Source organism: Rhineura floridana, chromosome 10, assembly GCF_030035675.1.
Source record: "Rhineura floridana isolate rRhiFlo1 chromosome 10, rRhiFlo1.hap2, whole genome shotgun sequence".
Classification (NCBI taxonomy): Eukaryota; Metazoa; Chordata; class Lepidosauria; order Squamata; family Rhineuridae; genus Rhineura; species Rhineura floridana.
In genome coordinates this window covers 25049172-25073765 of record NC_084489.1, presented here as the reverse complement: position 1 = coordinate 25073765, position 24594 = coordinate 25049172, and the positions used below count along the sequence as shown (strand labels likewise).

General features: G+C 41.4%; 1 protein-coding gene across 1 annotated transcript in view; it reads right to left on the bottom strand.

The window, feature by feature from the left end:
• Positions 1–24594, bottom strand: part of ABHD5 (abhydrolase domain containing 5, lysophosphatidic acid acyltransferase) — a 42272-nt gene extending 17678 nt beyond the window's left edge. Inside the window, exons 1-2 of the mRNA XM_061587074.1 lie at positions 24293–24594; positions 702–787 (exon numbers count right to left, since the gene is read on the bottom strand). Coding sequence (XP_061443058.1) covers positions 702–787; positions 24293–24579 — 373 coding nt within the window. The 5' untranslated portion in view covers positions 24580–24594. The remainder of the gene's footprint in view (positions 1–701; positions 788–24292) is intronic.

Genomic DNA, 24594 nt, shown 5'->3' with positions numbered 1-24594 from the left:
TGGAAAGATGAGGATCTTTATAGACCAGGAATCCATCCCTTATGCTTTGCTGAATTAACATACGCTAAAGAACAAAACACAGACAGATCCTTAAGGTTCTCAGGGTCAAAGAACCAATTTTTTTAAAAAAAATGCTTTTAAACAAGGCTGTGGTATTATAATGGTTTTGTATAATAGTGGATTTTGTTTCTCTTCTGTAAGTCACTTTTATGCTAAAACAAGTGACTACCAAATGAATTAATTTTAGGAAAAGCTTCTGATTATAAAGGAAGAGAAGACAGGGCAATGGTCAGAAAGTGTAATTGTTCTCTCAGGACCAAACACACCCCAAGAACAAACAATAGATCAACGGCTGCACTCATACCGCAGTCCTCCCTACATCCTCACACAAATATTTATTCATTTAATGTATTTATCAGGAGCAGATCTCACAAGAAATGTCAGTCTGGATGTGCCACTAAGTTTTGTGCCTAGGATAACTTTGTTCCCCCCATTCACACACTTTTTCAGGGTGGAAAAAAAATTCGCCTAATACGGGTTTCACAAACTGCTTCCCCCTCTCCAGCGGAACAAACTGAGTCAGGCTATACTTTGTTTATTTGATCAGGGCACATATACCCGATGAAAACCTCACATTCTTTCGATGGTGCTCACATGTAGTAAAGCCCAATTCCTGAGGTTTCTTACCACAAACTGCTTACATTTCAAAATTTTCTCTTCAGCATCTTTAAGATGTACCAGTGATGTAGGACACCAAGCAGGCAGCCAATTGGATAGCCATCCTGACCTAGAGCAAGAAGAAATTTTTTCTTTTATTTATTTATTATTAAATTTATATCCCGCCCTTCCTCCCAATAGGAGCCCGAGAATGAAACAACCGTATTAAAAAAACACATATATGCTACTACCTGTAAGTAGGCAGTGATCAAGTGATTAAGAGTTCTTGGCTAGTCCATGGAGGTGAGAGTTAGAAACCCATTTGACCTTGCATTTGATGACCATCACCAATCCACTCAGCAGTATAAGAAGTATGTTATTCACACAAAGGGTGGGAAACCTGTAGCCCTCAGGATGTTGCTGGACTACATTTCCCATAATCTCTGGTCACTGGCTAGGGCTAATGGGAGTTAAAGTCCAATAACATCTGTAGGGCCAAAAGATTCTCCACCCCTGTTATATATCATGCTGTGAAAAGCTGGTGGTAGTCAGAAATAGTTCTAGTCACATAAGTACTGCACACCATAAAAATTAGTAATATTCAGCACTTCACAAAAGAAACAACAGTGATAAATATAGCTTGATTTGGAAATGTGGGAAACCCAAAAAGCGCCTTTTGCAAAGTCCAGTATTGCAGCAGAAGTTATTCTTACCTATATACTGAAATTGGTTTCAAGCAAAAATGAACATCTGCAGAGTCTTTGTTCAAGAAATGCATTAATCTGTTCTCAGAGTTGCCTGGTACTAAACAATGAGTCAAACCAAAGAGATTGCATGCCTTGCTGGTTCTGCCTCTTCCAGCACTTAAGCAGCAACTGCCCTTTAGCACTAGGAAAAAGGGATGAGGAGAGAGGGAGCAGGAGGAAGGGCATGAAAATCAGTCGTCAGGTGAGTGCAGCAGAACAACAACCGTCTCCTAAGTTATTAATTATAGCACTGGGTAGGAGGAAGCACTTTGTTTTATTTTTCTTGTGTGTTATCAGCTTGAATCATGAGCTTCAAGAATATCTTTAAGTTTTATGATGGAGATATTTAATAGGTCATGTCTGCACCTATTAATTATTATGCAACTGACATGGAACTTGTGTGCATGCAGGTGCGCAAATCATTCGTATTTTATGTGGCACAGTCACTAAATGCATATATTTTCTCTGAACACATGCATACAAGCATATACTTTTATTTTAATTTTTTTAACAACCTGCAGATTAGGGGAAAGAGCATAAATAACACAATTTCTACATTTATATTCCATCTCTCTCTCATCGCAGGACTCAAGGCAGCATACATAGCGTTCCCACATAATCTCCTGGCCAGGCAGTCGCAGACCTAAACCAGAACTGCTTAACTTCAGCAAGGCTGCCGTTATCTATCATGTACCTTCAGACCATATTCTGGGACTTAAAAAAAAGCTTCTGTCACAAAGGACTTTGACCTTAATGCAACTTTTACACAAACAACTTAAACTATTTCTCAATCCTTTCTCCAGTGCCTTCATTTAAACATATGCATGAACATAGGTTCATTCTAGGTAGCTAAGGCTAGAAATCTTAAAAGCATGATGTGTGCATGGGAAGCACTTCCATATGCAGACATCGTGTGTGCTGTCAATCCCCCTGCCCCTTGGCTGCATCACATCTTGCTCTGAGGAGTTCCAAGGAACTGCTTGGGGGGATGAACAGAAAATTACAGCAGAAATGGGTCATAAAAGCTCTGGTGTATGCACAGTATACCATGTGCAGCCAACCCCCTCTGAATACCACTTACCATGAAATCCCTATTCATAGGGTCGCCATAAGTCGGGATCGACTTGAAGGCAGTTCATTTCCATTTTTTATTTTTTATTTAAAAAAAGTGCATCTAAAATTACACACAGCAAAATTATTAAACCTTTAAATTTTAAAATCAGAATTTTAAAGATCTACAAGCATACATATTCTGAAATTGTATCTTCAAATTTCTTGTCTGCACAGTAACATCAGACAATTTTGCCCAGATTTGTAGGGCAGAGATGCTTGATTGCTTTGAGTTTTCCATGCTCCGCAGCGAGATCACACATGCCTACATTAAACATGGTCAAATGCTGACACCGCCATGTTTTTACTCTCTGCTTATCCAGTTATTATATTAATAATTACGCAAGAGGTGGCCATGAACTAAGATCACAAATACTTCCTTCTTGCGTAAGGTGGTAATGACAATGGTAGCAGAGTAGTTACAGGAGCTTCTGGAGGATATGGATTATCTGGATCCATTTCAAATTGGGTTCAGGGATGGTTTGGGGACTAAATCAGCCGTGGGCATCCTGATGGATGACATGTATTGAACACTGGGGAATGCAACTCTGCTCCTGCTTATCGATTTGTCAGAGGCTTTTGACAGCAGGTATCCTCCTGAACCACTGTTTTACAGTGGTTCTGTTCTGACCTGCAGGGACATGTCCAGAGATTAGAGTTGGGGAATTGTGTCTAGGCCTCATGGTCAGGGCCGGTTCTAAAGGGTGGCCAGGTGGGGCACTGGCCCGATGGCCCCTGGAGCTACAGGGGGCTCCTCAGCCGCCCCTCTGCTCCATTTCCGTGATCCGCATCCCCCCATGTCCCCCCACCTACCTGTCTGCTATCTTTTACCATTGCCCTTAACAAAGATGGTGGCCACAGTTTCCCTAAGGTACTGAAGCCCCTGGTTCCATCTTAGTTGATGGCAGAGATGGGTGCACGTAGCACACATGCGTGCCATCAAGAAAGATGGTGGCAGAGGCGACATCCCCTTAGGGAAACCGCGTCTGCCATCTTCGTTAAGGGCAATGGTAAAAGACAGCAGACAGGTAGGTGGGGGCCTGGGGGGCCACGTGTGCGTGCACGCACATGCACACACCGGGGCCCAGGGCAAGCTGATGCCCAAGGGCCCCAGCATTCCTGGAGCCGGCCCTGCTCATGGTCATGGTATTCGGGAGACTAACCAGTCATCTGTTCTGGACAGGCTTGCACTACTTCTGAAAGAACAGGTTTATAGTTGGGTGGTGCTCCTGGATCCATCTTTGTTGCTGGAGGCTCAGGTAGCCTCAGTGGCTAGGAGTGCTTTTTACCAGGTATAGCTGGTATGCCAACTATGGTCATTCTTGGACAGGGACAGCCTGGCCAGGGTGATTTGTGCAATGGTAACCTCAGTTCTTGATTATTGTAATGCACTATATGAGGCTTGGTCCTGAAGTTCAAGATGGTGCGAGCAGCCAGACCGGCTCATTTCACAGAAATTGTTTAGAAGAGTTCCTGCATGTTTTGCTTCACAACCTTCTTATGGACTAGAGACTTTAAAAAAAAAAAAAGCTCGGAGCTTGGGGGCACCAACGATTTTTTTTAATTTAATTTTTTTTAATTTAATTTTTAGGCCGCCTATCTGGCCGAAGCCACTCTAGGCGGCGTACATATTAAATTCAGTAAAATACAAAATACAGTAAATACAATAAATACAATAAAATACAAATAATCAACAGTGACAGAATAGCAGCAATTGTAATACATAGCAACGGGCATTGAGTATATAATTAACCCATCCCGATAGTCCCAAAGGCCTGACCAAACAGCCAAGTTTTTAATGCTCAGCGGAAGGTATCCAGGGAAGGGGCATGTCGAAGATCAAACGGGAGGGAATTCCAGAGAGTGGGGGCCGCCACCGAAAAAGCTCTCTCTCTAGTCCCCACCAACCTAGCTACTTTTGTTGGTGGGATTGAGAGAAGGCCCTGAGTGGCGGATCTTGTCGGGCGGCATAGTTGGTGACGCTGGAGGTGCTCCTTCAGATAAACCGGGCCGAAACCGTATAGGGATTTAAAGGTTAACACCAACACCTTGAATTGGGCCCGGAAAACTACTGGAAGCCAGTGTAGATTAAATAATACTGGTGTAATATGATCATGGCGACGGCTGTTTGTAAGTAAACAAGCCGCCGCATTCTGTACCAGTTGAAGTTTCCGGACCGTTTTCAAGGGTAACCCCACGTAGAGCGCATTGCAGTAGTCTAATCGAGAGGTGACCAGGGCATGTACTACCAGTGGGAGCTGATGAACAGGGAGGTAGGGTTGCAGCCTGCGTATGAGGTGTAGTTGGTACCAGGCTGCCCGGCTCACTGCGATGGCCTTTATGAGTGCTGGGATAGCTGCAGGGTTAGTGACACCCTAGTGTAATTTATCAAAAAGTTAGCATCATCAACTAGTTAGGTTTTTTTTAAAATGAGAGACATAATAGCTTGGTTTATTAAATTATTTATTAAATTATGAATAGGGTGTAGAGAGAGTGGATACAGAGAAAAGTTTGTTCCCCCTTACTCATCTTACTAGAACTTGGATATCAAAAAACAAAACTGGTTGGCAGTAGATTCAGGGCAAACAAAAGAAGGTACTTCATCCAGCACATAATTCATGGAATTTGATGAAGAGATGGGTGATTGCCACTGGTGATGGCTTTAAAAGGGAGGGTAAGGTTATCAATTACTGTTAGCCACAGCAGCTAAATGAAACCTCTGGATTCAGAGCCAGCACACCACTGAATATTGGTTGCTGAAGGCAAAGGATGAGGACCTTTGCCTTTATGTTCTGACTTGGGGGTTTCCCAGAAGCTCCTGGCTGACAACTGTGAAAAAGAGTATGCTGGCCTAGATGGGGGTCTGATCCAGCATGGTATAAATATTTAAAATAAAATAAAGAGAGTTTCATTGTGTCCCATTAAACATGTCGATTATAGATCCTCAAACTATAGATCCTCAAAGTAATCATTTAACATTTATAAACCATATGTGCTAAAACCCTTAAGATTTCTTGTAGTACACACAAGGGCATTAACACAGACACACACACAGGCACACACGGGGGTGGGGGAGAGCCAAGGATGCCTAATATCTAAAAGCTGTTGTCTATTAGAGCAATAAATATGAATAGAAAATTAACAATATTGAAAAACAGAATGTATTGTAAAGAAAGAAAGAAAAAAAGCTGATAACAGAAGGATAAAAATGTACAGGTTTCACAATACACACACACGCCTGTTGGGTAACAGTGTCCTTTGGGCATGAATTCACCTAACACAATTACAAGACACAAATATGCTCAATGGCTTAAAAACATCTTTTGCTCACCAATACAAAACTGGTTTGTATATACCATACTAAGTAACCATATGTCAAATATTAAAATTAAGTATATAAAAAAATCAAAAAATTAACAGATCCTTTTCACATTAGTTCATAGGAAGAAATTTTGACCTACAGGCAGCAAGTAGTACTTAATATATTTGTATATCCTTTATCCTTCTACTATCAGATTTTATTTATTTCTTTATAACAAACTCTGGTTTTAGATATTGTTAATTTTCTATTCAAATTTGTTATTCTAATAAATAACAGCTTTTAGATATTTGAGCACCGTTGACTCTTTAAGGGCATTAGCAACACAGAAACTTCTCAGACGTGACTGAGTAGCAGTGGTACAATGAAGCAACTGTGCTGGAAGAGAGATATCAAAGTCCACTGCTCACAGGCATAAAACTGTGCTTCCCACTCTTCATATGTCAATACAAGACACTCATTTTTTATATATATAACTGGACGTAACAAACCTCACTTTCTCCATACTACGGATGTATAGTATTAGTAAGTACTTCAACCATTGTTAACCTGTCAATGAAACTGTTCCACGGACCTCACAACAAGTCACATTACAGCACATTTACGGCTGAGAACCAGAGAAACCCAGGGGTGCAGGCAAACACACTTGTTAGCTTTCCAGTTGTGGAGGCCGTCCCTTATGCCTCATGGCTTTGGAGAATTCCTCAACTTTCAGGAAGACTTTTGGGGGATTCAGGGACTGCTTCCAAAGAGGACTGAAAATTGCTCCATACATGCACAGAGTACTGTGCATGACACTCTGAATCCAAGTCTTTTTTTAAAAACTTGAGTCTTTTAGTTTCCAAGGAGGACCACATATGTAAAATCGAATTTGATGCAAAAATATCAACTGAAATTCAGTTTTTAAAATGCATTCTGTTAAAATAAAAAAAAAGCTGAGGAACACTGGAGGTAGCTGTACTTGAGCGTTAGGTATACTTTATGTCAAGGAGAGGGAAGTCTAGGGAAGGAGGGGCCTGAAGATAATTTTTACTGATAAGAATAAAGTAAGTGCCCTGCTGAATAAGACCAAAGGCCTGTCTAGCATTTTGTTCTCACAGTGGCCAACTGGATACCTATTTGAAGTCCACAATCAGGATGTGAATGCAACAGCACTGCCTACTTGTGATCTAGCAACTGGTATTCAGAGGCATCCTGCCTTTGATACTGGAAGTAACATAGCCATCGGGACTAATAGCTATTGATAGCTTTATGCTCCATGAATCTGTTTAATCCCTTTTTAATAGTCCCTGCCATAAAATAGGATCCTTCAACTACACCTCCTCCAGTTAGTAGAGTATGCCTTGCATTCAACGTGACTTTGGGAAAATTAAAACACATTTACACTCTATACAGTGCCTTGTAAAAGTAACCAGAACCCTGACCAATGCTCTCATATTACTGAATTACAAATGGTACATTCTAATTTCGTTCTGTTATTATTATTTTGAAACACTGAAACTCAAAATCAAATATTATAAGGTGACATTGGTTTTATGTTGGGAAATGTTTGTAAGACACATAAAAAACCAGAAACATGTTGCTTGCATAAGTATTCAACCCCTGTGCTGTAGAAGCTCTCAGTGTATACAGATGAAAGAAATTGCCCTATCGAGGACACAATTACCTTACTATTGGCCTCCACCTGTGAACCATTAAAGTTGCTGTCACATTGTCAGGATAAAAACCCCACTGTTAAAGGATGACTGGTCAGGCTGTGGATCTGAAGGAAAATGAAGACCAAAGAGCATTCTACAGAAGTGAAAGACAATGTAACACAAATGCCTAGATTAGGAAAAGGGTACAAAATAATATCCAAGTGTTTGGATATCCCAGTGAGCACAGTTGGATCAATAATCAAGAAGCGGAAGCTGCATCACACCACCCAGGCACTGCCAAGAAAAGGCCATCCCTCAAAGCTCAGCGCTCGAACATGAAGAAGACTTGTGAGAGAAGCCACAGAGAGGCCAACCATCACTTTGAAGAAGCTACAGAGTTCAGTGGCTGGGAGTGGAGTAATGGTGCACCAGTCAACCATATCAAGAGCTCTGCGTAACACTGGTCTGTACAGGAGGGTGGCAAAAAAGAAGCCGTTACTCCAAAAGTACCATCTGAAAGCATGTCTGGAGTTTGCCAGAAATCATGAGACTGCCCCAGCTGCAATGTGGGAAAAGGTGTTGTGGTCAGATGAGACCAAGATAGAACTTTTTGGCCAAAACTCAAAGTGCTATGTGTGGCGCAAACCTAACACTGCCCATGCCTCAAGACTCACCATCCCTACAGTGAAGTAAGGTGGTGGCAGTATCATGTTGTGGGGATGCTTCTCATCAGCAGGGACTGGGCATCTTGTTAAAATGGAAGGAAGAATGGATGGAGCAAAATTAGGGTGCCAGGTGTCCAGTTTGCAGCCGGATATTCTGGTTTTTGGGCATCCTCTCCGGCTCTCTGGGTGAGTCAGCTTCAATTTTTAAAAAAAGTTTCTAGGTGGTCTGGTTCACAAGATATACACCAAAATGTCAGCTGCCCTCCAACTGTTAAATCTGTTTAACAGATCTGTTAAATCAGCTAGTAGCTCTAACCCCACCCTTTCAGGATTGTAGCCAATAAGTAAAGTCAGGGTTGTGATTTGTTGATCTCCAGGCAGTGCCTAGACCTCATTGCAATGCCAGAAAATGGTGTTTTTTCCCTGTTTATCTGAAAATCTCATAAATTAAGTATATAGCTTTCACGTTTTTTTTCCCTCTTGTGTGCAGGAGTCAAACCCCAGGCTGTTGAAGAGGGGCACTGTTCTGAAAACCTTCCCGATATGAAGCTTTAATCCAACACTTGCTTTTCTGGGAGTAAAGCGGCGACGCTAATCCCACATACCTGAAGTAAATCCCACTGAATTCAATAGGACTTACTTTTGAGTAGACATGGTTAGGATTGTGCTGTAAATTAATGGGGACTTTTGAGTGAACAAAGCAAAGAATTGTGTTTGTGTTGTAAATCTTTCTCTCCCTCTCCAATCCTATTTTGAAAAGCAATTAGGAAGGGCTTCCTTAGGTATCACAGTTTTTGTTATGTTGGAAAATACTGATTTTTAAAAAAATGTTCTGTGGTGACCAACTGGTTTGACAATAAACTATTTATATGGGGTGCATGTATTTTTACATCTGCAGTGTGTGTGGGTATATGGAGTCTTTCCAGCAACCCTGTGAAGTAGGGTTGGCGATTGGAAACCAAGGCAGTTCACAATAAGAAATAAATCCCTTTAAAATCCAATAACCATAAAACAAGTATAAACACTATGGTTGTAGATTATTTCTACATTTTAAGTGTGCCCTTCTTCCTTGGGGTGGTCATGGTTCTCTGTTATTTTCATCCTGAGGGGCAGATAGGTTTAGAGATGGTGAGTAGCCCAGGGTCACCCAGTTCACTTTATACCTTATTTGCATTTTGAAAAATAAATTAAAACAATTTAAAAGCAGGCAAAGTTTATTAAGTAGATCCACACAATACATTTAAAGGACATCCAACTTGCCCTAAGAATCCTGGGAAGTGTAGTTTTCCCCACACAGTTATAGTACTCATCACTCTTAAACTACAGTTCCCATGATTCTGTGGTGAGATTCATGTCCTTCAAATGGGTGTTGAATGTGCTTTAAATGAATGGTGTGGATCTGCACTAGATATGATGTGCATTTAAGAGTGAATTGAGAAGAACAATTTTAAAAGATTCTTTTTTAAACAGGGGAAGGGCTGTAGCTCAGTGGTAGGGCATACGCTTTGCATGCAAAGGTCCAAAATTCAATTTCTGGAAAAGACTATTGCCTGGAATCATGGAGAGCCAATGCTAGTCCATGTCATCAGTACTGAGCTAGATGGTACCAAATGGCCCGAGTCAGTATAAGGCAGATTCCTTTGTTCCTAAAAGTGGGAAGAGACTCAAGGGCCACAGTGACCCCAAAATTTATTCATGTATTTTATTTACAACATTTATATACTGCTTTATTGTAAAAAATCTCTAAGTGGTTTACAGAAAGAATTAAAACAACATTATTGGCAAAAACAGTTAAAGACAGGTATTTAAAAACATTCAAAATAATAAAACCAACAATCAGTTAAAAGCAGATTTAAAAAACACAATAGCTTATACATGCCTGGATAGGCTCCCCTAAACAAAAATTATTTTAGCAGGTGCTAAAAAGAGGAGTCTGCCTAACTTCAATAGGCAAGGAGTTCCAAAGCGTAGGTGCTGCCACATTAAAGGACTGACTTCTTACAAGAGCAGAACAAGTACTATGTGGCACCCATAACATGGAAAGCACACTAGTGCAGATTTCAGAGCAGAGGTATTATGTGCTGATAGGATCTCACTCATTTCAGCAATCGTGCCCGGGTCAGATTGTGCTGCATGGGGATTTCTGTGACCTTGGCTGACTGGCTGCCAGGATTTTTTTAGTTTTGAATTTTGATTATGACTCCTGACTGGTTGTGGGATGCTGAGTTGTCAGTCTTACTCATAGGAATCTTGTTGTGGTTGGTATGGTATTGCATTCCGGAAAGCATCACTGTCTTTTCTTTTTCTTTTCTATTTGCATTTATTTATTATTTGATTTATATCCCACCCCTCCCAGCAGGAGCCGGGTGGCAAACAAAAGCACTAAAAACACTTTAAAACATCATAAAAACAGACTTTAAAATACATTAAAACGAAACATCTTTAAAAACATTTTTAAAAGCTTTCAAGACATCTTTTAAAAAAGGTTAAAAACATATTGTTAAAAAAAGGTTTAAAAACATATTCACTTCTCTTTAACTTCACTCCCTTACATCCATAGAAGCAACAGCAGTGGTTCCATGCACTCAGCTCAATCCCCTTAAACCCACTGAGGATGTACCTTGTTGGTTGCATGATGGTTTGTTTCTTGCCCAATAATGGTAAAACAGAATTAATATACTGGGAAGTGTGGCTGCAATTGTTGTTGCTCCCAAGCTGCTGTCTGTGAAGGTAGATCAAACCATGTGTGTTTTCTCTCTGTCAATCATTACTCACTGGAATTGGGTTGGCTGTCAGATTGAGTTTATAGCAGCCCACAGGGTAGACAGAAAGGGTAGAGAAGCTTCTTACTCATACTCATTTTTGAGACCTCTTTCTGAAGTGAAGGGTCAAATCTGTAAAGACGTTTGGCCAGATTACTTTTGCAAGGCACTGTATCTAACAGCAAGCATGTGGTCGTAAGCACCAAATTTTAGTACTTGTTTCCAAATAGTACGTTTAGGATTCAGATGTTAGAAAGGAGTTCAACCTGACTTTGAAAGAAGGCCCACTTGTTGGCAATTGCTTCTTCTTATTTATTTATCTATTACATTTATACCCTGCCTTTCTTTCCATGATAGAAATCCAAGGCAGCTTACATATGGTTACCAGGCGGTCTCCCATCCAGGCACTGACCACACCTGACCCTACTTAGCTTCAGCAGGGAGCTGGCCTCATGTGCCTTCAGACCATAGCCTGGAATTTATATCCTTTATTTTACATAAGGCAGCTTACAAAACCATCACCACCACCACAAATAGCCAATCTATAAATTTGAAGCAAATCTACAGACTGCAAGACCAAATTTAAAAGGAAAAAAATCCTCTTTAATAAATTCAAGCCCAAGAGGAGATTTCTTGATTGTGGCTTCTATGCTTTTTAAACTTGATGCTTAAGGACATTAGACATACTGATAAAAGTGGTGACAATCATGGTCAGGACATAAAGAACTGTGAAACTAGCTCCATGAGTCAAAGGGAATCTTTTGTTTCCCCCCCCCCAAATTGCAGCTCTGGTGCTACATACTAAACTGTCTTCTAAACTGAGAGGAGTTTCAAAAGAAGTTTCTGAATGGTACGGTTCTTAGTCAAATCAAATCAAATATTTCACTAGGTTAGCTCATGCCCACAGCCTGAGCCTAGGCAGGTCTTTGAAAAGTGATTGGACTGAATGTCTTTGCTTTAATAATTTAGTTGCTGGTTGGCACACTACAGACAGATGTGATAAACAGCATACCAAATAAAAATACAATTTAAAGAATGTCAGCACGTTCTACTCTTTAGACCATGCCCGAATCCTGACCTTTATACAAGTCTGGTTTAGTTGCATTGGGAACTTTTTTTAAAATGTTAATCCAGTTCAAAGCATAACACTTCATTTTGCAACCTTAAACAACCACCACTCCTACTCCCAGATTTCCACACAAGACTCAATGACTGGCTTATCACACAAGGGAAGTAACAGAATCCAATGTGCTTTGCTAGCCAAGCATTACTGTGAATGGAGATAGTGATTCACAGAGGCAGTGAACTGAAGATATGGCCACAGTGGTCTTCACTGTTTGCATAGGAATAAAGTGAAGAATTTAAAGTTAAAACTGGCACCAATACAAAATGAAACATTGTGAAAGCAGCACATTTTAAACTCCAGTACAAGGACAGAATTTATAGGCAATTGACATGAAGAAGCATAACATAACACAAAAACTCCTGGATACAGCATGGGATTGCATCTCCACTCATTTTGCTTTTATAAAGGGGGGGAAATGGGTGTGGGGAAGAAGCCACCTCTCACCCATTATGACACAACAGGAATAAGAGACATAAGATATAGAAAGTCAGGTTTTATCAGAAAAAATGGCATTGCCACATACCTACTAAAGGTTTGATGTTATTAACCAGTACATAAGACTTTTGATTGAGGCAAAATGAATTTGGCACCATTACATCACCACAGCCTGTGGTGGTGTACGAGCACACTAGTCAGAACAGCAATCACCACACAGCGTATTTATGGTGTCATGCAACGCTGCTGTGCAAAAACAACCTGAGGCAAGGTTTGACTAATCTTAATAATTCAGGAGCCAACTTGAAAGTAATGTCAGCACAAAACTACATGCCTCATATTTTATAATTAGGTGTAAGAGTGCAATTACGGATATCCTTAAACCCATCTGGTGCAAAAAGAAAAGAGAGAGGAGCTAGAACACACAAACAGAGCTGAGGGGAGTCAAGATCTGATACAGTGTGCAAAGTTGCTAAAGATATTTTGGAAATGACCAGAAAACAAAAGGATTATTTTAAGTTCCAATTTTATAGCAGATCTGAATAACTTCTCAAAAGATCCAGCTGAAATGTATGGTTAAACTTAATGTATGGATAAGCTTCCCCAAACCTAATGGTTTTCTATCCCAATTTAATCGTAAACTACATCTGCAGGAGCTACTAAGAAATCATCTCCTGATTCATATACCCTTAATAGAAATTGAACGGATAGAATATATATACCATGATGGGAGAAGAGCTCATGCACTGATCTCCTTTGCTCCTCGGAGTGTGGCGAATCGAGTTTTCAAGGCCAAGGCTCTATTTGAAAAGCTTGGAATTGCCATATCAAGATTCTTTGAAAATAAGGCAGTCCCAGTAGCTCTAATACACTGCTGTAGACCATGTGAAGACCATATGAATGAAAAGGAAAAAGGAAAACAAGAGGCCAATAATGAGCTGACTCTAGAAGATGCATCACTTACCAAACTTAGAGACATCGTTCCAGACAATTATGAGAAGAACATAGATACAGTGCATCAAGAAGGCAGCCAATCTCTTAATGAATTTGAGAACTCTTTTGATGAGGATGAGAAAATGGTAATAAATTCCTTTGCCACGCTACCTCCTCACAGTCAAATTGATATCCTCATAAGATTTGAACGTTTAAAGTCTCACTTACTGGACATTTTCAAAGAAGTAAAAGTCCCTCTGGACTCCAAAGCTGAAGAGATTGATTTAACGTTAAGTCCTTCCAAGGACAGAGGCACTCTTAAATCATCTGGAGAGTTGGAAAAAAACCCGAAAACTAACAGGAAGTTTTTCCTGATGTTCAGTTGAAATCTGGCTTCCTGCAACTTGAGCCCATTATTCCATGTCCTGCACTCTGGAATGATCAAGAAGAGATCCCGACCCTCCTCTGTGTAGCAATCTTTCAAGTACTTGAAGAGTGCTATCATAGCTCCCCACAGTCTTCTCTTCTCCAGGCTAAACATTCTTTCAGTCTCTCCTCATAGGGCTTTGTTTCCAGTCCCCTGATCATCCTCATTGCCCAAGTTTGTCTGCATCATTCTTAAAGTGTGGTGTCCAGAACTGGATGCAGTACTCCAGATGAGGCCTAACCAGTGCCGAATAGAGGGAAACCAATACTTCACGCAATTTGGAAACTATACTTCTGGTAATGCAGCCTAAAATAGCATTTGCCTTTTTTGCAGCCACATCACACTGTTGACTCATATTCAGCTTGTGATCAACAACAATCCCAAGATCCTTCTCACATGTCATATTGCTGAACCAAGTATCCCCCAGCTTATAACTGTGCATTTGGTTTCTTTTTCTTAGGTTTAGAACTTTGCACTTATCCCTCTTAAATTTCATTGTTTTCACCCCAATGCTCCAGCCTATCAATATCCCTTTGAATTTTGTTTCTGTCTTCCAAGGTATTAGCTATCCCTCTCAATTTTGTATCATCTACAAATTTGATAAGCATTCCCTGCACCTCCTCATCCAAGTGATTAATAAAAATGTTGAAGAGCACTGGGCCCAGGACCAAGCCCTGTTGTGCTCCACTCGTTACTCTGCCCCCCCGTTTGAGAAGGAACCACTAACAAGCACTCTTTGAGTACGATTCTGTAGCCAACTGTGGATCCACCTGATAGTTGTTCCATCCAGCCCACATTCAGCTAGCTTGCTAATCAGAATATCATGGGGCACTTTGTCAAAAGCTTTGCTGAAGTCAAGATATATTATGTCCACATCATTCCCACAGTTTATCAGGGCAGTTACCCGATCAAAAAACAAGATAAGATTAGTCTGGCAGGATTTGTTCTTGATAAATCCATGTTGGCATCTAGTAATCACTGGATTGCTTTCAAGGCGCTTACAGATTGACTGCTTTATAATCTGCTCCAGAATTTTCTCAGGGATCGATGTCAGGCTGACTCATCTGTAGTTCCCAGGTTCCTCCTTTTTGAAGTGTGGGACACCATTAGGTCTCCTCCAATCATCCGGCACTTCACCCATCCTCCATGACTTCCCAAAGATAATGGACAGTAGTTTTGAGAGGTATTTAGCCAGCTCCTTCAATACTATAGGATGCAGTTCATTGGGCCCTGCAGGTTTGAACTTGTTCAAAGTGATTAGGTATTTCTTGACCATTTGTCTATCAATCTCAAGCTGCAATGCTGCCCTTTCAACTTCATGTTTTTCAGGAGGGTCATAGACCCTCTTTTGGGAGAAGACTGAGCCAAAGTAGGAATTCAGCACTTCTGTCTTTTCTTTGTCATCTGTTATCATTTTACCATCCTCACTGAGTAGCTGTGCCACCATTTCTTTTCTCTGTCTTTTACTATGGATGTACCTGAAGAAACCTTTTGTGTTGCTTTTGGCATCTCTCGCTAACCTCAGCTCATTCTCAGCTTTAGCCTTCCTGATGCCATCCCTGCAATACTGTGCTACCTTTTTGTACCTTTCTGTGGTCTGGCCTCCCTTCCAGTTCCTGTATGTGTCTTTTTTTGTTTTCAGGTCATCTCTACGCTTTCTGTGAAACCACATTGGCTTCTTCTGCTATCTTCCCCTTTTTTCCTTGAGGGGATTGTTTGCCATTGTGCATTTAGAATTTCCTCTTTCAGAAACTTCCACCCATCTTGGACTCCTTTTCTCATTAGGGTTGCTTGCCACAGAACCTTACTTACCATTGTTCTGAGTTTATTAAAATCAGCTTTCCTGAAGTCCAGGGTATGCATATGGTTATCCTCAGCTTTTGCTTCCTTTAAAATCAAGAACTCTAGTATAGATCAGTTTCTCCCAGAGTTCCTGTAACTGCCACTTCATCCACCACGTCATCTCTGTTGGTTAGAATCAAGTCAAGGATAGCTGTTCTTCTAGTTGCTTCCTCCAGTTTCTGTAGGAGAAAGTTATCTCCAACAGACAGAAGTCAAGAATTTCTTGGAGGGGCCGTTTGGCAGAATTTGTCTCCCAACAGGTATCGAGGTAATTGAAATCCCCCATTATTACTACATCATGCCTCCTCAAAACGTTGGCAATTCATCTTCTCCTTGATTCGGTTGGTAGTAGACTCCAACCACCATGTTCCTTTTATTCCTTGCCCCATTTCTTTTAATCCAGAGACTCTCAATGGAGCTACCAAGCTCACCCTCCTGTATTTCTGTACAGGGATATATATTTTTAACATACAGGGCAGCTCCACCTTTCTTTCTATTCCTTCTGTTCTTTTTGAACAGGTTATTTCCTTCAATTGCTGTTTTCCAGTCATGGGAGTCATCCAACCAAGTTTCAGTTATACCTATCAAGTCGTATTTACTCTCCTGTATTAAGAGTTCAAGTTTGTCCTATTTGTTTCCAATACTCTGGGCATTAGTATACAGTCATCGAAGACCATGTGATTTGTGGCCTGGTTTCCTTCCTACATTTTTATGAAGAGTATTACTGGGCCCCATTAGAGCCATTCCCTCAGTTCCTCTTACTGTGCACAAGCCTTTGTTAGTTATTACCGCCAAGTTTATGTCTCCCTCCTCCTTAGGATTCAGTTTAAAGCTCTCCTGATGAAGTTCTCCATGCTGTGGCCAAACACATTCTTCTCAATCGTTGTGAGGTGCAACCCATCACTTGCCAGCAGTCCGTCTTCCAGAAAGCATAGTCCATGGTCCCAGAATCCAAATCTCTTGCGTTGGCACCACCTTCGTAGCCAGTCATTCACCCGAAGTATTTTTCTTTCCCTTACCACTCCTCTTCAAAGTACCTGAAGGATGGACAAGAAAACTATCTGGGCCCCAAAGTCCTTGAGCTTCTCTCCCAGAGCTTCAAAGTCTGATGTGATTTCTTTGTAGCTCCACTTAGCAATATCATTCATTCTGATATGGATGAGAAGAAAGGGATATCTGTCAGTGGGCTTTATGAGCGACTGCAACCCTTCTGTAACATCTATAATCTGTCCTCCAGAGAAACAGCATACCTGGCGAGTCCATGGAACTTCTCAGCGTACTTGGGTATTAATCCCACACAGTAGGGAGTCTCCCACCACTACTACTCTTCTCTTCTTCTTGTCATGCATCATGGTTTCATTGCCTCTGCTTGACTGAGCTTTCAGCCTCTTGCTTGCTATCCAGTCTCATCCTCAAGTGCCTGGAAGCAGTTCCATAGTTCCACAGGTGATGGATGTCTTCTCGCTCTTCTGTTCCTAACTGTCACCCTTTTCCATGGAGTTTCCTCAACTTCGTCGTTGTTCTCCACAACAGTTTCCTCTTCTGCTTCACCATGCTGTTGTTCTTCCACCTCCTGTACTTCTCTTTGCTGTTGATGTTCCAGCATTCTATCTAAGAACTCTTCATCTTCTCTTATACCCTTCAGCGTGGCCATCTGCCATTCCAGGCCCCTTACTTTTTCTTCCAATAGCACCATTAGCTTGTACTCCATGTTGCTCTCAGGCAAGAAAACAAACACTGTACACACTTTGCAGGTCACCACCCCTGGATTGTCCTTCCTGTCCATAGTCTCTCTTGCCTTTTCTTTCTTCCTACTCGTACAGGAATGGCCTGTGCTTTGTCCTGTCCTCCTTCAGGATAAATAGGAGAGTCCCACTGGTATGTGGAGTGCCTTACAAGGGGAAAAAACATACTGCTATAGATTAAAAACACCACCATCATCACATCTGTTTGTCAAGTTAGTAGTTTATTCTGAGGATCTCTTAGACTGGGCTTCATTCCTCACTGTGGGTACATGTAATCCTCTTCTGTTACTTTATCTTTAAAACAAAGTACTGGGTTATAGTTCCTACACTGGAGAAGAATACAGAGGGAGAGAGGAGGGAGCTACTGCACAATATTTCTAGGAAGTGTATTGTACAGCAGCAGTTCCAGGAGGCCCTTGGCAGATTATTGCAGTACATTGCCACACTAGGGCAGAGGTAAAAACAACTCTTTCCTTGTATAATTATTGCTTCTTGAACTTTGTATTGAGAGAAGATGGCGCACAGACAATCAAAGTAAAAATAATATAGAAAAGAATTAATCAACCCAGCACACAACTGGAGAATTACATTGGCCCTTGACATGAAATACTAACATGGGGTTGTAAATAAGATAGGCCATTCACAGCATTTTTCTAGTTTTAAAGGACAGAGTTTTCAGCCTCAATGATATTAGGAACAATGTTGATAAAATGCATAGCCAGACATAAAGGAAGGTGTTCATGCTGTCTAGAATTCAGAGTTGTACCATGTGAAATAAAAAGACAGATTGGTACATGGGGAAATAAGAAGTTGCTTTATACCAAGTCAAACCATTGGTCCATCAGTATGGCTGGCAGCAACTCTCCAGATTTTGAGCAGGCATCTTTCCCAGTCCTATTTGGAGATGCCACAGAGTGAACCTGGACCCTTCTGCATGAAAAGCAGGTGCTCTACCACTGAGCTAAGATGCTTCCACCTGACACCATTTTAAATTTATGGGATGCAAGGAAGGAATACACAAGATTGTCTTAATTGTACCAATTGTATTCAAATCCATGGTTAGTTATCTGCCTTCTTTCCCAAGAATTGCAAGATGGTACTACAATAAAACATGGAAAAAAGCCTTGTTAATAGTCACAACTATTCTGAGAAGCACAATAAGAGACTAACCAGCTGCTATCTAAACCTGTGCTAGTATATTTAGCATGCTTACATAATTAAGCCTGGATCACCAAGTGCCTTCCAAGTGTGAAAGGTGGTGCCAGAGAAACACACAAATCCAAATGTATTATTTTTGCCTGCAGAACTATTACTGATTATAGCTGCACAAGTGTTTATGAAATAAGGTTAGCAGATTTCCCCCCCCCCAAAAAAAATCACAGTTATGGGAGATATGAGCTAATTGGAACTCATATCTCAACTCCTCAAACTGCATTTGCTTCTTATTCTCAAGGGTCAAATAAATCCCCAAATCAGAAATGATGGCGTATATTTAATCCATCCATGCCACACTATCCCATTACAGATCAAGGCAGTGCTCTTACGTGTAGTGATAGAAACACACTAAGAACCAGTTCCTTCACTAAATGTGAACAACATATAGCCCTTTTCATGTGACCGTACCAAATCAGGTTTTACATGGCATGGGGATTTACATACCTGAAGGTGCCCTCATATAAATATCACACACCTCCATTTGAAAAAGCCTACATATAAGAGAAACCTCATTCTATTTATTGATGTGAAAGTTGGACAATGAAAAAAGCAGATAAGAGAAAAATCAACTAAGCTCAAATGATGAAACGGAGGTTATCATACTTTGGACACATCATGAGAAGCCATGAGAAAAGACAATAATGCTGGGAAATACAGAATGGAGTAGAAAAAGAGGAAGGCCAAACAAGAGATGGATTGATTCCATAAAGGAAGCCACAGACCTGAACTTACAAGATCTGAACAGGGTGGTTTATAACAGACACTATTGGAGGTCGCTGATTCATAGGGTTGCCATAAGTTGTAATCAACTTGAAGGCACATAACATTCTCTTCAGGAAAGGATGGATCTCCAGACATTGGCCAAACTAATGCACATAGTCACATTAAACCATAGTTAAAATAAACTATAGTTTAATGAGCAAGTAATGTGGTAGTGCATACTCCTCAACAGTCAGTGCTTTGCTTTTCTCTCACTGCTTCTGTGACAGGGAGGAAACCAACCATTGTTGTAATGAGTGGACCTGGGCTCATGGTTTGTTTCTCTCCAAAAGTTTTGTTCTTGGCTTACGGCTCCTAGATTATTTGGAAAGAAACAAATCACAAGAATGGGTCCACATGTAACAACAAGCCAGACTCCAGCAGGTTTCTTCTCTCAGGCAGCAGCAGCAGAGCAGTGAAGCATAGACTCTTGAGTAGTGCACACCAGCACACTGCTCATTCACATTAAATCATAGTTTAAATAGGGCTTAACGTGATGTGCAAATTAGGACAGCATGTACAAATCCCACAGAATTTCCAACAGAGGAGCCCTGCAAGAATTTTTCTTTGGTTAATTAAAAGTCATATGTAATAATTTGCGTAATGACGTCTTTCATTATTTTAAGGATGAAACACAGCTCCTATAAACTCCACCTAAGTTTATGTCTGCAAAGTATTTTCTCAAGGACAATGTAAACTGCTAGCAATGTCAAGATCTGATCTGATGGTGGTACTTTTGGTATCACTACATTATGCATTTTAAAGCTCTAGGTATCAAATCTGGAATTGGTTCCCAATCCGGATCAGAGCCACACACCTGTCTTTTGCTGAACACCGCTCGTTCCTTCCTGCTTTTTGCTCCCAAATGTGTTGTTTATAGCAAGCAGCACTCTTAGGGGTAAAAAGCAGCCAGGAAGCAGGCACAGGACCATAATAATTAATTCATCCATTCACATTCCAGACTGGGGTCCTAAAGCTGCTTTTTCCTCCAAAATAGAAGCAAGCACGTTATACATTCTTGTTTGGCCCTAAGCATCTTCTTTCGAAGAAGCTAAGGAGGGGAATGTGTATGGTTTAAAATCCACATGGCCCTGTGATTCTACAAACAATTCAACAGTCTTTATTCTGAATCCACCACTATGGTGGGCAGAATGAAAATACTGATATTTCTGCTGTGTTGTTGTTATGTGCCTTCAAGTCGATCATGATTTATGGTGACCCAATGAATCAGCAAGCAGTATGTTAAAGTATTATAATTGAAGCTTGGGTCAATGCATAACAAGAGGCAGAGGTTACACAAGTGGCTCAACCTGTAGAATGTTAGCACCAGCCGACTAAATAACTCCAGCTGCCAAGACTCAAATGTTCATATGAATGTGACTAAGCAGAGCGACATAAATTGACACTATGCAAATCTGTCACATAACAACAAATATCTATTACACAGGTATTTCACTTATTTCTTTTCCCAGAACAAGAGGCATGACTGTTTTAATGGGCAGGGACACGTCCAATAGGGCAAGGTAATTCAAACTAAACCAGGTTTTTGGACTAGTGTGGCATAGTGGCTAAGTGCTATGACCACAAGTGCTATGACCACAAGTGCTACAACGGTATGAAAATAAGAAGAGCACTGCTGAATCATACCGAAGACATTAAGTTCGGCATCCTGTTCTCACAGATGCCTATGGGAAGCAGGACATGAGCACAACAGCATGCTACTGCCTCTGATACTGGAGTAATATAAATATCATGGCTAGTAGCCATTGTCAGCCTCATCCTTCATGAACTTGTTTAATTCCTTTTAAGGCCATCCAAGTTTGTGGTCATTACTACATCTTTTGCTAGTGAGTCCCATAGATTAACTATGCCCTGTGTGAAGAAGTACTTCCTTTTATTTGTCCAAAATCTTCTAACACCAGCTTCATTGAATGACCCTGGCTTCAGGTATTATAAGGAGAGGCAAAACCTATGTGTATCTGCTTGCTCCACACTAGTTCAAATCTTGACCCATCTATGAACTCAGTAGCAAGGTGCCTTCTCCAAGTCCAAGCCTCATTTTGCAATAAGAGAATAATAGTGGCCTGTACTGAAAGAGGTTTGTAGGGATTACAGATATAATGAACGTGATTGTTTGAACCCGCACAAATGCTATATGAAAGCTAAGAATTAAGTTGTTGGTTTGGGTTTGTATAGGTCAAGTGCACACTTTGGAAACAACAATGATTTCATTGTCAACATTGTTTTATAGCAGAACAGGGCATTTACACTTTGGAGAAAGGACAAGTGCAAGGAATGGACATAATCAGGACAGCATGTACAGTACTTAATATATGTGTACAGCAATCTACTTCTTTAACTTGAGCAAAAGAGCATAATTATGTACAGACAAATAGTGCAAGATTCAGGAGAACAAAAAACCATTGGAATGTATATACTTAAGATTCGCTGGGTAATGGAGAAAGTAGATGTAAAGAATAAACTAGTATGCGTATATATAAATGAGCATAATTGAGGATATATGGCAAGAAGCCTGGATGGGCAAGGGTATACTGAAAATCAGAGATAGCATAATACTGAGTATTTGAGTCAAATCTGTATTTTGACAAGATGTGAAGGAACAAAGAGGTGGGGATCATAGCTCAGCGGTAGAGCACATATTTTGCATGTAGAAGGTCCCAGATACTATCCCTGTCATTTCTGCCTAAAAGGAACCAATAGATGCTGATGTGAAAGACCTCTACCAGAGACTCAGGAAAGTTGTTGCCAGTCAGTTTGAGCAGACAGTGTTAGCCTAGAAGATAGACAAATGTGCAAAACTAGAGAACAGTGTATCCAGGAAAGAAGATGCTACTAAAATATACATGACTGACTGAGAGTCAATACAGCATGTATTCCAAAGGTGTTTTTTGAGGAGAAAGGCCTATGTGAATGACGTAAGATCTATGTAGAAAATGGATAATGTATATACAAAGGTAATTATAAGTAGTTGCAGACAAGGTTCAAATGGTAAAGAAAGGCTGGAGCACATACTGAAGCACAGAAACATATGCTATAATTGAGGCATTTTTCAGGTTGTGAAATGCACTGGAAGGGGAAGCACACTGAAGCATTGTTAAGCCTAAGATGTAAGGAGAAGATTTGTATGGGGAAACAGCACAAATTGCTTTAGAGACAGCATAGTGTATGCATGTGATAGCATTAATCTTTGCGTATTAGGTATTATATGAATTACGGATAGCATAAACACAGACATCTCTATATTTGAGTGATACAGTAATATTATAATGAAAGGGTGTATGTGGGACTGGCTTTATGTGGGTTTAACCCAAGCCAGAGCTCACCAAAGTTTAGCCCACAAACATCTTTCAAATGAAAAGCTCAACAAAAAGGAAAAAGAGCCTCTCCAACTATCCTTTTTATTGTGCATTCATGATGATCTGTACTCATGATGATATTGGAGTAGCTCTCCGCGATTCCATTTTCAACATTATTTGCACCTGCGATAGTTTTGAGGCAAACATACTGCTTAATTTTCAATCAGTGCATATCCTGTGGATTTCTTCTGAAACTCTGAACTTTATATGCCACAAATGTTCTGGGGTGATTGTTCTTTTTGGTCCCATGTTTGTTCTCTTATAGGGCCTCCCCAAACGGCAACAGTGTGATAACATTGGAAAAGTATTGCAGAACAAGAAAGAAAGCGGAATGATGTGTGGGTTATACCATAAAAATCCACTGCTAATACACTATTATTGTGTCAATTACATGTTGCAGCATGATACCTGTGGGAAAAAACCCACCAGCCTAGAGGGGCCCACAGTGTCTGACCAAAGTAACTTTCTTCACCGTGAGGTAACTACATCTGAAATTAGGGAGCAGGGCTTTCAGGTCAGAATCAGGTTTGACTCATAGCAGCTCTCGTCTTTAGAAATTCAGCTGACTGCATGAAATATATACAAGAGAGTGAGCATGCATAAATAGTAGCTACATACTGAGTCCTCAGTGTACACGGCCCCAGGATGCTACGCCTATGAAGCAGACACAAGGTGGCAACTTTTATGAGGCAGCAGGAAAACATGGAATCACTGGAGTAATACGTAGATACAAAAGGCTTGCTTTCACATTGGGACACAGATGTCAGAAGGATCAGGTCACTGCCAAAGCATGTGCATACCCACAAGCAAAGTGGAAGGGGGGGACAGAAGAGATTTAAAGCACATTGGCAGACAGGCAGCAATGATCCCCACACTTTTGCCTTGAAGCTGCCCGTCCCAGCTGTTTTCTGGGGCTTGGAGTAAAGAAGTTGCCCCTGCTGGAAGAAAAGCAGCTGTTTCGGAGGGAAAAGCACACGAGAAGAGGAGACTTCAACACTCCAACTCCCCAAAGGCGTTAAATCACTCCTCATCCCCAGCAATAAACAACGTTCAGGACAATCCAAGTTGAGCCCTTCGCTAGTTTAGCCTTGGGACCGGATGTTCAAAAAGGTGGCACATTACACATCGCAAGCTACATTTATTAATGCCGGGCGTTTACTTTCCACGAGTACAGTACTCTCCAAAGTAATGCGTGAATGCAGGGGTGTCACAAGGATACCCCTGTAAGAGAAGTGGGAGAGGTTGCAGATTCCCGTTGAGTGTACAGTCGGGGACTGAAACGCGCTGTGGCTTGTGATGGAGCGTCCAACAGGGCAGACAAAGAGTCCCTAGGCACAACCTGGGCACTGTGGGGCAACACAGGTGATACCTTGGAAAAATGGGGGGTACGCGGCACCGTCTCTCCTGGGGAGAAGGCAGCTGGGCAGAGCTCACTTCTGGGAACATCGCGCGCACATTAGACGACCGCGCGGGGGGGGGGCTTTCGGAGACACCGCCTGCCTGCCTAACTCTCCTGTTCCCACTCCCCTTAACTCACCCTTCGCTGGGGGACTCCGGGTTCTCGTCCTCGGCCATGGCGACGGCGCGTCCTCGTCCGAGAGCCGGGCCTAGGGCACCAGTCGGGAGCGCAGTCAGTGACAGAGCGACCGCGGCAGCGGCGCCACCGCCAGCCATCACGGGACCCGCCCGGCAGGCAAGCAGTCGCGGCAGCGCGTCACTCCTCAGTTCCGCCCCACCATAGAGCGAGTTGAGGAATAGAGCGGCCGCTAGGCCTGCGGATGCAAAAGGACGGTCAGCGTCATGCCGGCTCGCTTTAATAGGCATTTGCGGTTACGTCGT